We start from the raw sequence: 14,595 nt of genomic DNA on the forward strand, positions 1-14,595 counted from the left end.
AGCAAACATTTAAAAATTATAACAAATTAAGCATTGCAAAATAAAAATAAAAAATGGTGGGAATTCTCCATGGGTTAGGATGCAGGAGGACTTGCAGAGCAGTTATTGGATTACAGAAAAACAGCAAGAAATTTGGAGGGGAAACCTTTGTCTTGTATATTGCCTTAACTCCTTTTGAGGTTTCCATCCACAGATAGGGAAGCTTCAAGAGCTTTCCCATCATCTTGAATTGAACTGTAAGGCCGCCCTTTGGCCACCAATTGGTCAATTTCAGGATAACCGCTCCTGGGTGAATATGTGGATCTGACCCCGTTTTATCCCGAAGGCGGAATTTTCAGATTTCTTTTGTGGTGCAGTGGGTCAGGAAAACTTGGGAGCGGGAGGAGGGAAGCTGCTGGCCCCAAGGACGGCCTCCACCATACATTTAGCCATTCGGTGCAAAGAGAAATTAAGGGGTGTGTCCAATGAAGTAACGCTATTAGAGCCCACCCTCCAGCCACCTGGGTTTATAAAAAATTAAAATTGAAACACCCCTCCACCACGGACACCCCTCCCCCTCCCTTCCTCCCCGCAAGCCACCATGGTAGCAAGGTGGTTAGCACTGTTGCTTCACAGCGCCAGGGTCCCAGGTTCGATTCCCGGCTTGGGTCACTGTCTGTGCGGAGTCTGCACATTCTCTCCGTGTCTGCGTGGGTTTCCTCCGGGTGCTCCAGTTTCCTCCCACAAGTCCCGGAAGACGTGCTTGTTAGGTGAATTGGACATTCTGCATTCTTCCTCAGTGTACCCGAATTGACGCCGAGTGTGGCAATTGGGGATTTTCACAGTAACTTTATTGCAGTATTAATGTAAGCTTATTTGCGACAATAATAAAGATTATTATTAGACCACCATAACGTCCCCCACGATTTGTTTGCGTGCCTGATAGCATCACTTGGCATAAGATTCCTGCTGTTATAAAGTCTGAGACTTGTTCTGAGTGATGCAGTGATGATACACTAGTAGATCTATGAAAAAAATAGTATGAAAGAAGTGAGCTCAGAGTGTTGGGTGTAGGTCAGTTGTGACAACAAATTCAAACTGCTGAAAGTAGAATTTGGGAAGAATTCTGTCACAAAAATGTAATCAGTGCTTGGCGTATACATTCAAATGGAGGTGATAGCTATCCAGTGACCCAAGATTAATTTGAATGATATAATGGTAGGACCGTGGAAATCTCTCACCTAAGGTTGGCCAAGCGTATTTTCTAGACTGCATTTCTTTTGCAGTGATATACGAAAACAGCTATACTTTTGTATAATCTATTTGATCTAATAAAAAAATGAAAACCTTAAAGGGAGCGAATGTTATGAAAAACCTCATTACTTTTAAGTCTTATCACACACCACATGAAGGTAGAATACCACACAGCCAACCACAATCACTTGTAGGTGCAGGTTACATAAACCATAATGCAACATTGAGTCACAGAAGTAAGTGGATCAAGATATTCCATTTAGATGTTGATCCCAGGCTGTGCTTTTGGATTCTATTTGATTCTTTCTAAATGAGATTTTGTTTTGTTGATTGAAGATTTAATTTTGTTGATTTGAAGATTTAATTTTTTATAACAGAAGATCATGCATGTGATCATATTTTGGTTAATGTTCGAGATCATTTGTTTCAGGAGGTTCACTGTAACATTGTTCGATGGGCAGCGTCGAGGCCAGGTATTCCATCCTGCATTAGTTAGGAACATTGGAACATAGGAGTCAGAAATTTGGCCCATCGAGCCTGTTCTGTCATTTATTAGATCATGCCTGATCATCAACCTCAACGTCTCTTTCCCGTATTTTCTTCCTAGCCTCTGATGTTATTAGTCTCCAGAAATGTTATCCATTTCTGTCTTAACCATGCTCAATGACTGAGTTTCCACGGTCCTCTGTGTTGGAGAATTCCAAAGATTCTCCACCCTATGAATGAAGAAATTCCTCTTTATCTCGGTCTTAAATGGCATGACTCCTATTCTGACACTGTATTCCTTGGTTCTATACTCAACAACCAGGGGAAGAATCCTATTTACATTTACCCTGTCACATCCTGTAAGAAGTTTATAAATTTCAATGAGATTACCTCTCATTCTTTGAAACCCTAGGGAATACTTTATCAGTTTGTTGGTCTTCCTTTGCTGAATTCTAAATTACTGCCTTCCTCGGATTTACCACTTTTGTGGCAATAGCGTTTGATCTAATGCAATTTTTAACTTATTTTGTTAGCCACGGTTTATTCACCTTTCATGTTGGTTTTTGTCAGCGGGATTCTCCGACCCCCCGCCGGGTCGGAGAATCCGCGGGGGGCAGCGCAAATCCCGCCATGCCGCCCCGATGCCGGCTGCCGTATTCTCCAGCGCCGTTTGTTGGGTGGGGGCGGGGTTCACGCCACGCCGGTCGGGTACCGTTGGCAGCAGCCCCCCCGGCAATTCTCTGGGCCCCGATGGGCCGAGCGGCCGTCTGTTTTTGGCCAGTCCCACCGGCGTGGGTTATACATGGTCCCACATGGCGGTACCTGGCAGGTAAGTCGGCGGGGGCGGTCCTCGGGGGGGCGCGCGGGGGATCAGCCCCCGGGGGGCCCACGGTGGCCTGGCCCGCGATTGGGGCCCACCAATCTGTGGGCGGGCCTGGGCCGTGGGGGCACTCCTTCCTTCTGCGCCGGCCCCTGAAGGGCTCTGCCATGGCCGTCGCAGAGAAGAGAAACCCCGAGCATATGCCAAAACACGCCGACGGTTCTGCGCACGCGTGAGATCACACCGGCTCTTTGGTGCATGCGCAAACTCGCAGCTGGTGCGGCGCCAACCCCTCGGGCGTCCACCTAGCCCCCGGATGTGCGGAGAATTCCGCACTTTTGGGGGCTGTTGACGCCGGAGTGGTTCACGCCAGTTTTCCCGTCGGCGTGGGGACTTAATCCCCGGAAAGGAGAATCCCGCCCTGTGTCTTAGAACAATGTACATTTGTTGCAGACCACATGATAGATACTTAAATGCAAGCCATTGCCTGTCCACTGTCAAATTTTTTAATGTATTTCCCAATGTACCACAGCCGCACTTATAGCTTCATAGTTTTCTTTGTTCAGATTGAAGACCCTAATTTCAGAATGAACTATACCACCTTCAAACTTAATGTAAAATTCCATCATGTTATGATCACTATTTCCAAAAGACTCCTTTACAGCAAGTTTATTAATTAACCGATTCATATTACTGTTATGGGCCAGGGTTTAGAGAACCCCAAAGTGTATCATGGAGTTCACCTGACCCACAACTTTTAATAGATTGTGGTATGGGGAACACACTGCTCACTCTACAGGTGTGGTACAGCAGAAATGGAAAAATATTTTTTAAAGCAAAACAATATTTGTTGTATGAACTCAAGTTAACCTTTTTGAAACATACAGTGACCATCTTAGCAACCATTAATTCAAATACAACCCCCAAAGAATAAAACACTAAGTAATCCTTAAGCTGTCCTTTTAACATCCATAAGACTTTAAAAAAAAAACACACTTTTAACAGAAGCACACCAGGTTAAAGTCACTACTGAGAGCAGTTATTAGTTTTAAATCACCAAAGGATCGATTTAGAGTCTTTAGATTACAGAGAGAGAGAGACTAATACCCCTTCTGGTTATGACTGCAGCTATCCAGCTCTGAAAACGAAACTAAAACACACCCTGCAGCAAACAGCCTAAAACGAAAGTAAAAAGCTGACAGACAGCCCAGCTCCACCCATACTCTGACATTACTGATAAACACCCATTTCTTAAAGGTACATTTCTTTTTTTTTAACAAACAATTTTATTGAGGTATTTTTTGGCATTGTAAACAGTTACAGATTACAGAAATATGCAAACATCAACGGAAAACCAACACTTCAACCAAACCATAATGCACATAACCGCTCCTCTCCCATATACACTACCCGCCTATTTATCCCTCCTACTCTACTCTAATCTCTTCCCCCCCCCCCCCCCCTGCTGATGTTCACTCTCCAGCGAAGGAGTCGATGAATGGTTGCCATCTTTGGGCGAACCCCAGTACAGATCCGCTCAAGGCGAACTTGATATTTTCCATACCCAGAAAACGTGACATGTCCGAAAGCCAAAGTTCGGTCTTCCGGGGGTTTTGAGTCCCTCCATGCCAGCAGTATTCGCCGCGGGGCTATCAGGGAAGCAAAGGCCAGCACATCTGCCTCTTTCTCCCCCTTGACTCCCGGGTCTTCTGAAACCCCGAAAATTGCCACCTCTGGACTTACCACCACCCTTGTTTTCAGCACCCGGGACATGACCCCCCGCAAATCCCTCCCAGGACCCGCTACGCTTAGGGCATGCCCAAAACATGTGAAAGTGGTTCGCTGGTCCACCCGCGCATCTAGCGCACTTGTCCTCTACCCCAAAGAATTTGCTCATCCAAGCCACCGTCGTGTGGGCCCGGTGAACGACCTTAAACTGAATCAGGCTGAGCCTGGCACATGTTGCGGTTGAGTTTACCCTACTCAGGGCTTCCGCCCATAGCCGTCCTCCATCTCCCCGCCAAGCTCCTCCTCCCATTTGAGTTTCAGTTCCTCCGTCTGGGACTCTTCCCCCTTCATGAACACCTTGTAGATATCCGAGACTCTACCCTCCTCCTTCTCCTCTAGAGACTATTCTGTCCTGGATCCCTATTGGCGGGAGGCGTGGGAAGGATGGGACCTGTCTGCGTACAAAGTCCCGCTTCTGTAAGTACCTAAAGTCATTTCCCCTTTCCAGCCCAGCTTTCTCCTCCAACTCCCTCAAACTCGCAAAGCTCCCCTCCAGGAACATATCACCCACCCTCCTCACCCCCGCCTGCCGCCATGTTCGAAACCCTCCATCCATGTTCCCAGGAGCGAATCGATGCTAATCACAAATTGGATCCCAGACTGACACACTCACCTCCCCTGCATGCTTTCTCCACTGGCCCCAAATCCGCAGAGCCGCCCCCACTACTGGGCTGGTGGAGTACCTGGCCGGCGCAAGCGGTAGGGGAGCCGTGACCAGGGCTGCCAAACTGGTGCCCCTGCACGAAGCAGCCTCTACCCGCTTAAAGGTACATTTCTTAAACACACATTTCTTAAAGGTACTCTCACATAATACTAAATCTAAAATAGCCTGACCCCTAGTCTGTTCTTCAACATATTGTTCCAGAAACCTATCTCATATACTTCTTTTAAAATTATAAATTTAGAGTGCCCAATTCATTTTTTCCAATTAAGGGGCAATTTAGCGTGGCCAATCCACCTACTTTGAACATCTTTTGGATTATAGGGGTGAGACCCATGCAGACACTGGGAGAATGTGCAAACTCCACACAGGCAGTGATCCAGAGCCGAGATCGAACCTGGGACCTTGCCGCCGTGAGGCAGCAGTGCTAACCACTGTGCCACCATGCTGCCCTGTACCTATCTCATATACTCTCGAGCAATTCATCCTCCACAGCATTCATACTTAATTAAATTGACCTAATTTCTATGTAAATTATTGAAGTATGCCATTATTATTGTTTTTTGATTTGTACATTTCCCAACATTGCCACTACAACTCCTATTAATTTTCGCTTCCCTTTTCTGATTTTTAGCTCCATCCAAACTGATTCTACATTTTGATCCTTCAATCCAAGTTATTCTCGCACTAATGAACTGGTGCCTTATTAACAGTGCAATCCCACCTCCATTTTTATTTTTGCCTATCCTCCCTAAATGGTGAATGTCCTTGAATATTCACTTCCCAGTCTTGGGCACCCTGTAACCATGCTTCCGTAATGACAATTAAATCATACCCATTTACCTCTATTTTTGCCTTCAAATCACCGACCTTGTTTGAAATGCTGCATTCATTCAGATAGAGTGCACTTAACTTTGTCTCTTTAAACATTATTCTACATTCTGATCCTATTTGATGCTTGCTTTCACTTTGTCTGCCTTCTAATTTTGCTTGCTACTTTTCTACTTCCTGTTATCAGTTTTGCCTCCCTCCAACCTGAATTCACCCTCGGGTTCCTATCCTCCTGCCAATCAATTTTAAACCCTTCCCAACAGCATTAGCAAATGTCCCAGCAAAGATGTTAGCCACAGTGCTGCTAAGGTGCAGCTTGCCCATCATTTACAGTTCCCATCTGCCCCAGAACTAGTCCCAATGCCTCAGAAATCTGATATCCTCCCTCCTACACCAATTATATGGTCACATGTTCAATTGCTCACTCCTTCTATTCCTATGCTAACTAGCAAATGGCACTGGAAACAATCATGAGATTACTGTTTTAGTGGCCCTGCTTGTTCATTTCTTTCTTAACTCTCTGAAATCTGCTTCCAGGATCTCCATCCTTTTTCCTACCTCTGTCCTTGGTACCGATGTGGTCAGCACCTGTGTCTGTTCATCCACCCGAGAAGAATGTTCTGAAGCAGCTCTGTGGCATCATGACACAGGCACAAAGGAAGCAACATACCATCCTGGAGTCAAATCTATGGCCAAAGAAACACCAGTCTGTTCCCCTAGCATCTGTGCCACCTGTAGTACCAAGGACTAGAATCACTACAATGCAGAAGGAGGCATTTGGGCGGCACAGTAGCACAGTGGTTAGTACTGGTGCTTCACAGCTCCAGGGTCCCAGGTTCGATTCCGGCTTGGGTCACTGTCTGTGCGGAGTCTGCACATTCTCCCCGTGTGTGCGTGGGTTTCCTCGGCTGCTCCGGTTTCCTCCCACAGTCCAAAGATGTGCAGGTTAGGTGGATTGACCATGCTAAATTGCCCCTTAGTGTCCAAAAAGGTTAGGTGGGGTTATGGGGATAGGGTGGAGTAGGGTGCTCTTTCCAAGGGCTGGTGCAGACCTGATGGGTCGAATGGCCTCCTTCAGCACTGTAGATTCTATCAGGCCATTTGGCCCATCGGGTCTGTGCTGACCCTCTGAAAGAGCATCCTAACTATCACAGTAACCCCACCTAATGCTGTGGATGCTAAGGAGCAATTTAGAATAGCCAATCCTCCTAACCTACACATCTTTGGGCTGTGGGAGGAAACGGGAACACGGGGAGAAGGTGCAAACTCCACACAGTCACCCAAGGCCGAAATTGAACCCGGGACCTTGGTGCTGTGAGGCAGCAGTGCTAACCACTGAGCTACTGTGCCACCCCAATTGGCTCGTGCTTCACTCCTCTGAGGAACCATCGCCCTCACCGGTATCCAAAATGGAAAACCAGTTAGCAAGCAAGATGGACTCAGGCGATGGTTCTCTTAGATTGCCTGGACGTCACCCATTCCCTCTCTACCTGAATGCTCCTAACCTGCTGTGTGACCAATCCACTAAATGTGTTATTCACTTAGTTCTTTGCCTTGGGGAAGCACCATAGAGACTCCAGCCGCCCTTTGAGTTCCGAAATCTGGACCTCCAGTTTCTGCAAGCAGTGACAATTCCTGCAGTTGTGTTTTTCTCTGCCACATGGTCCGTCCATAACTTCCCACAGCTGAGCTGCCCTGCCATACATTAACTTTGCAAACTATTTATTACAACTTGAATAACTTAACAGTTACTTACCAATCAACTTCTTCCCCTGTACCAAAGTAAAAACCAAATACTGGAGGCTGAAAAAGATAGAAATAAAAAGGATCACCTCCTTCCCCTCTTTAGCAAATTTCCTCACTCAATAAAGGCCTAGCTTGTCACTGTTATGCTGCACTTCGTTTGGACCTCTTTGTCCTGAGGTTTCGCTGCTTTAACCTCTTATCTAACCTGAGTCCAAGAGACTCACTTTTCTTTTAGTTGGAGAGTCTTCTCCACTAATTATATCTACTGGCATCTGACTGAAGATTGCAGTGAGCATGTTGGTGGTGATCATGTGTAAATGTGCATTGAGTCTTGCATCCTGAGGGGAGGGAGCACGTCTTAACTAACTCTCATTGTGTACAAAACAATCAGGTGTACCAGTATATCCCCATCCATCTGTTAGACGGTTCAACCTCATGCATCACCCTCCAAATGCAACTAATCCTAACAACTTGAATCTTACTTTTCTGAAAGTATTTAGAAGAGAGATTTATTTCTCCTTTTCATAAAGAGATTGCTTAAACCAAAGTTTGGGGTTGAATTCTCCACACCCCGACGCCGAAATTGCGTCCAGCGCCAGGGCGGAGAATCCATTTTGCCGCACAAAATCGGGACCGGCGCCGGCTCCCCAATTCTCTGGGCCCCGAAAAGCTCCGTACTCAGAGAGTACGCCACGCCGCATATCCCCTACCTACGGCCATTGCTGGAGGCCCGCCCTGCCAGTCTCCATCCCCAACGGGCCAAGTCCCGACGCCGTGGATCTAATGTGGTCCTGCGGGTCGGGATACCGACGAGACTCAGTCCGCAGCCGGCATGGTCGGGGGCACGCCGATCGGAGGGCAAGGGGGGGCACCAGACTAATTTTGGGCGGGCGGTCCAGGTCGGGCGCGTGGCTGATTGGGAGAACTATTTGCAGGGTCCAGCTCTGCGGTCTGAGTCCGCAATGGAGCATGGTACAGCCGCTGGAGGCTGCCGCCATGCACATGCACGGCCTCTGACCCAGAAGTGCGGAGGCCGTATCTGCAGCAAAAGCTGTGAGCTTCCCGATGGTTTACTGCTGGCCCCCTGCAGGGCTATGAATACGTGGCCCTCTCACGCCAGTTTTTATGTCGTGAAAGGCCACAGTTTTTAGGACGGTGTGGGGACATAGTCCCAAAAACAGAGAATCCAGTCCACGGTCCATTAAAGTTCAGCAAGAACTTTCCAAGGCTTACTAGGCAAATTAAGGATGGTTTTAAATTAAAAGAAGAAACCCAGAGTAGCACTGAGGATTGGAAAAGTTTTGGAAACCAGCAAAGGGTGACCAAAACGTTGATTGAAAAGAGAAAGACTAGAATAGAGTAAAGTAACTGGGAATCTAAACATGAGTTGCAAGAGCTTTCTACAAGTATATTAAAAGGAAGAGAGTAGAAGATTTAAACATTGGTTCCTTCGAGGCAGATTGGAGAAATTATCATGAGGAAGTAGAGAGTAGGGAAAAATGGGACACTTTCAAATTGGCAACCCGTGGAGTGCTGCAAGAATCTGTGCTGGAACCTCAACTATTTACCAACCATATTAATGGCTTGGGTGAAGAGACCAAGAGTAATGTATCCAAATTTTGCTGGTGATATAAAGATAGGCGAGAGCGTATGCAAACTGTGAGGATAACACAAAGATGGTGCAAAGAGCTATCAGTAGGTTATTTGATTGAGCAACAAGGTGGCAGATAAAGTTTAATGTGGGAAGTATGTGGGTATTCACTTTGGAAGTAAGAATAGCAAAGGCGAATATTTTTTAAAAGGCGTCCAACTTGGTATTCAGAAAACTTTAGTGTACTTGTACAAGGAACAGAAAGTTAACATGCAGTTACAATAAGCAATTAGGATGGCCAATTACTTTTATTGCAATGGGACTGGAGTGCAATGATAAAGATGTCTTGCTACAATTATATAGGGCTTTGGTGAGATCACACTCAGAGATTGTTTCTTCTGGTTCGAGAATCTTGAACATGGGACACAGTCTGAGGATAAGGTGCCAATAATTTGGGACAGGGGAAATATTCTAATTCAGAGAGTCTTTGGAATTCTCCACACTGCGAGGGTTGTGAATGATCCATCATTGAATATATTCAAGGCTAAGATAGACGGATATTTGATCTCTCAGGGAATCAAGGATAAGGTGAGCAGGCAAGAGTTCAGGCAGAGGAGCAGCCAGGGTCCTATTGAATGGCAGAGATGCGCGAGGAACCAAATGGCCTCCTGCTGTTCCTATTCCTCATGTAACTATCATGAGTCTGCCTGATGAGTAGCTGGACTTTGGCAGCACAAATCATTTCTTGCTAGCCGTGTGCCCAATAATCCACAGCTTCTAAGTCACGGCAAAATTCTTTGCACTGTCTGCTTGATCTGTTTGAGCTCACTCTGGTTAACTCCACCTCCTCATTTATCCCATTAAATCGACGAAAGAAGATTGAACCAAGCCTGTCAGAACACCTGTGGTGGGTTTGTCTACAAATTACTGTTCGACATTGCCTACTAGAAGGGAAATGCTGTAATACTGTTAGCGGGTGACTTGAAACCATCATGTTGATTAGTTATCCATTGGATCTTGCGAGAAAAAGACATTCAGTGCCTTTATGCAGGGTGAGAATTCACTTCTTCTGCCTCTTGGACAGCCTTCAGCGGCCTCTTGATAAATCAATCTTTATACGGTAAAGGTGTTCTGATTCCATTTTTTTGGGACATTTTTATTAGGTTTTCTTCCTTTTCTACGTAAGCACATTGAAGAATTTTATGTGCTTTTCTATGGTCCATCCAGAATTTTCAACAACCTGGATCGTTCCACACTTGAGGTCTACTATAGGCTGAACATCTTCATTTTATGGCAGCCATGGGGAGAGCTGACATACAATATCAAGCAGATCACACCGTTCTTTAATGTGAATCTGTGCTCTTGGACATTCTGGAGAAAAACCCGGACGATAGTTTTAATGAGTTTTTAATGGCTTGGTGTGGAACGTCAAAGTGAATGATTACTGCTGTGAATGTGGAAAGCTACTTATTGTACTCTGTATCTAGGTCAAAAGTATTAACTACAGTATCTAAGGCAGTTTAAGACTTCATAACTGTGTGCCTCACCATTTTTGATGTGTTTTGGTTGCTGTAGCCTGTCACTGGAAGCATTTGTTGTTCCGTTGAACAATAAAAAACACATTCTAACTGTCATTCAAGTGTAATAAGATATGTGTGTCGGACAGCTGAAGTCTGCTTTTGGTGGGAGGAGGCATGGTTTTGGAATAGTCTGGAGAATTGTTCAGAAAATCTGTTTGGAATTAAATCTGTTTTCCATTGTTGTGAAGTATGCTCTGTGGCTTAGTAAAGTTTCCCAACAGTTCTGGCGTGCTGTCGGAAAAATGTATTACTTGTGTTTTAAAGTGGAGACAAAAGTTCTTCCAACAGTGTTGGAGAAATAAACTTTATCCATTTCTCAAATCTGCCATTCGGACAATAAATTATCAGGAGAGATGTTGTCACTACCTTAACACAGGGTCGCCTGCTGGACCTGCTCTGGTCCTGTGGGCATCAGATAAGTGGAGCAAAGTGCTAAAGTTAAATTCTAACCACTGACCTGGTGCTCCTCTAAGTTTTATGGTTCAACCGCTTCGGTTGCTGGAGAATGACACCTGTTTGCTGACCTCTGCATTTACATTGAAAAGACTCATTCCTTATTGCGACTGAAGAGTAGACCCAAGAAAACAAACGTTTCCGATTATGCCCTCAGGATAAGGGATTCTGCTTTAGCTGTAGAAACACGGTTGGGGGAGGATGGTGCTGGCAAGGTTGGAGGATTGTGGGCACAGATGTCACCCACTCAAGACTTGAACAAAGAACCAGTCAGTATAAAAAATCCTTTCAACTATCATAAAATAATGTTTACGTCATACGAGTTGTGACTTTTGTGTGGGTCCAATTTATAAAGCGTATTTCTTAACTTTGAAACAAACTGAGAAACTCATCGCCTGATCAGAGGGGTTCTTCACAGCTTTTAAACCCTGATTTCCAATCTGTTTTTTTTAGGTTGAACATCAGGTTTCCCACAGATTAACTGTATCCGTCCTAAGAGCCCAAAAGGTAACAAAGGGAACTTTTGGAGATCTACGTAAGTACATTTGAGGGAGTTTTCCTGTTCATTATCACCTTTGGCTAACTTATTCTTTCACTTATGATTTGAAAGGTTGTTGGTTTGCACCCTACATCAGGGTGTGAGTATCTAATACAGACTTGCACACCCATATAAGAAATGAGACATTAAGCTGAAGGCTCGTCTGCCTCTGAATCTGTGATCCAAGTGGACCTTAACTATCTAATGGCACTATTTAAAGATCAGGGAGTTTTTTTCATATTCCAGCCAACATCCCTCCCTCAATCACCAGAAAAAAGCAGACTGACTGAACATTTATCCCTATTCTGAAATGTTGCTGGTGCTGAATGGCTGACACATTTCCTGACACAATGTCACTTAGGTTAAAAGTAATTCTTTGTGTTCGTTCAGATTTTTAATAAAGTGCAGTGTAACAATAAGAAATTACAAATATTACAGTTCCTGCGATAAATGACTAAAATAGGCTAATGCACTGCTGGCACTGATAAGAATATAAGGGCATGAGAAATGGGGGCAGCAGCAACTATTCCACCATCCAGCCCAGTCATGGCTGATCTAATGCCTCAGTTCCACTTTCCCACCTACTCCCCATATCCTTTGATTTGCTGAGACCATAAATGAAAACCCACAGACGAAGGACCATAAAACTCTGCCCCAGGTGTGGTCTCACCAAAACCTCTTACAGTTGTAGCGAAACTTCCATATTCTTGTGCTCCAACCTGTTATTTGCCTTAAGTGTTTGCTGTACTTGCTTGTGTGGTAGTATCAGGTATTGCAATACCCGAGAGGCTGTCGACCATTGGGTAAGCCTAGCAGCTTACCATTGGCTGTTTGGTATGTGGCTCCACCCTGACAGGCGGGGTATAAGAACAGGTGCCGTCCCAGCAGCCCTCATTCTGTACCGAAGCTGCTGGGGAACAGATCTAGTCTATTAAAGCCTTCAGTTATGATTCAACCTCGTCTTCGAGTTTAATTGATCGTGCATCAGCTTGCAAACTTTCTGTGCTGTTTATACTGTTCAGCCCGTTCACTCTAATTCACGTTGTGCAGTTTATAAAATGCAAGATGTTATTAGCTTTTAGTCCTCCATTTATGGATATAAAATAATAAAAATGATTCTGTGTTATGAAAATTTCAACTATCTTCAGAACCGTAACATAATGGTCATGAATTGGTGCATTTTAGTGAACTGCAGGCTCTGATTCACAATACACGGTCTCATCATCTACTTCAGTATAGATCTCTATTTACAATAAAAGGCTTACATCAGTTAATTTGAAATATTTGAATTTCACCCAGTTTCGACGTGCCTCTTTAAAAAATCATGCAATGTGGTTGTTTGCAACAAAGACATCTTAACATTCAAAGAAACATTACATTTAATAGATGAACATACAAAAGGAGCAGGAGCAGGCCATTCAGCCGCTCAATCCTGCTCCACCATACAATAAGATTATAGCTGATCTCTTTGTGCGAGTTCCACATTTCCCATCTATCCTGGTAATCTTTGATTCCCTTGCCTAACAAGAATCTATCTACCACCGCCTTAAAAATATTCAGTGACCCTCCATCTCCACCGCCATCTGAGTCAGAGAGTTCCGAAGTCGCACAGCCTTGTCGGGGAAAGAGATTCTCCTCACCTCTGTGTTAAAAGGATAATTCCTAATATTGAATCAGTGCCACTTAGTTCTAATGCTAAACTGCTTTAAAGTATAAGACGGATAATGTTGATAGGTGCCCTCCTCTATAATGTAGGAACCATTGGCAAACAATCAGGTTTTCTTATTTATTCATTCATGGGATGTGGACGTCACTTGCTGGGCCAGCATTTATTGAACTGATTGACCTGCTAGGCCGTTTCAGAGGGCATATAAGAGTCAACCACATTGCTGTGGATCTGGAATCACATGTAGGCCAGACCAGGTAAGGATGGCAGATTTCCTTCCCCAAAGGACATTCGTGAACCAGATGGACCTTTACAACAATCGACAATGGTTTCATGGTCATCATCAGGCTTTTCATTCCAGATTTTTATTGAACTCAAATTTCGCTGTCTGCCATGGTGGGATTTGAACCAGAGCACTACCCTGGCTCTCTGGATTACTAGTCCAGTAACAATACCATTACGCCATTGACTCTCCGCTAATGGCGATTTGTCTTGCTAATGGTTTGCAGCCACATTTCTCATTTTCAGTCCTTGAAAGAAATGTTTTAAATTCTGGCTTTACATTACCTGCTAATATTTATCATAGAATTTTGAAGTGCAGGAGGAGGCTATTCGGCCCATCAAGTCTGCACCAGCTCTTGGAAAGAGCACCCTACCCAAGTTCAACACCTCCACCCTATCGCCATAACCCAGTAACCCCACCCAACACTAAGGGCACTTTTGGATACTAAGGGCAATTTATCATGGCCAATCCACCTAACCTGCACATCTTTGGACTGTGGGAGGAACCCGGAGCACCCAGAGGGAACCCACGCACACACGGGGAGAACGTGCAGACTCCGCACAGACAGTGATCCAAGCCGGAATCGAACCTGTGACCCTGCCGCTGTGAAGCAATTGTGCTATCCACAATGCTACCGTGCTGCCCAAATCTTTATACACTACAGTGTAACAGTTTTATCAAATTGGGGTTGTCAACTCTGATTGCAGTCGTGGAGAGTTCCTACCACCATGTGTCCAGCCAAGTTAAACACAGCCTATTTCCTTATCATCGGCATTTGCATAACTAATAAACATAAATGCTTAAAAGGGAGTGGAAAGAACACCCAATTCTTTATACCGGATGATTTTGCACATTGGTTCCTCCCAGCAAAGTCAAAAAGTTACATTTTTAATTCCTGGAGACTCCAGAACAATTCTGG

The 14,595-nt window shown here is 44.9% G+C and overlaps 1 protein-coding gene across 3 annotated transcripts in view; it reads left to right on the top strand.

Annotated features, from left to right (window-relative positions):
- Positions 1-14,595, top strand: part of LOC140426433 (cytosolic phospholipase A2-like) — a 251,989-nt gene that overhangs the window by 74,969 nt on the left and 162,425 nt on the right. For 2 of the 3 annotated variants that reach the window (XM_072511223.1, XM_072511222.1), the window contains exon 3: positions 11,643-11,724. In XM_072511223.1, the coding sequence (XP_072367324.1) occupies positions 11,643-11,724 (82 nt within the window). Of the gene's footprint in view, positions 1-11,410; positions 11,459-11,642; positions 11,725-14,595 lie in introns of those variants that run through there. The other variant, XM_072511224.1, reaches the window with a different exon arrangement.

This window comes from Scyliorhinus torazame, chromosome 7, assembly GCF_047496885.1.
Source record: "Scyliorhinus torazame isolate Kashiwa2021f chromosome 7, sScyTor2.1, whole genome shotgun sequence".
Classification (NCBI taxonomy): domain Eukaryota; kingdom Metazoa; phylum Chordata; class Chondrichthyes; order Carcharhiniformes; family Scyliorhinidae; genus Scyliorhinus; species Scyliorhinus torazame.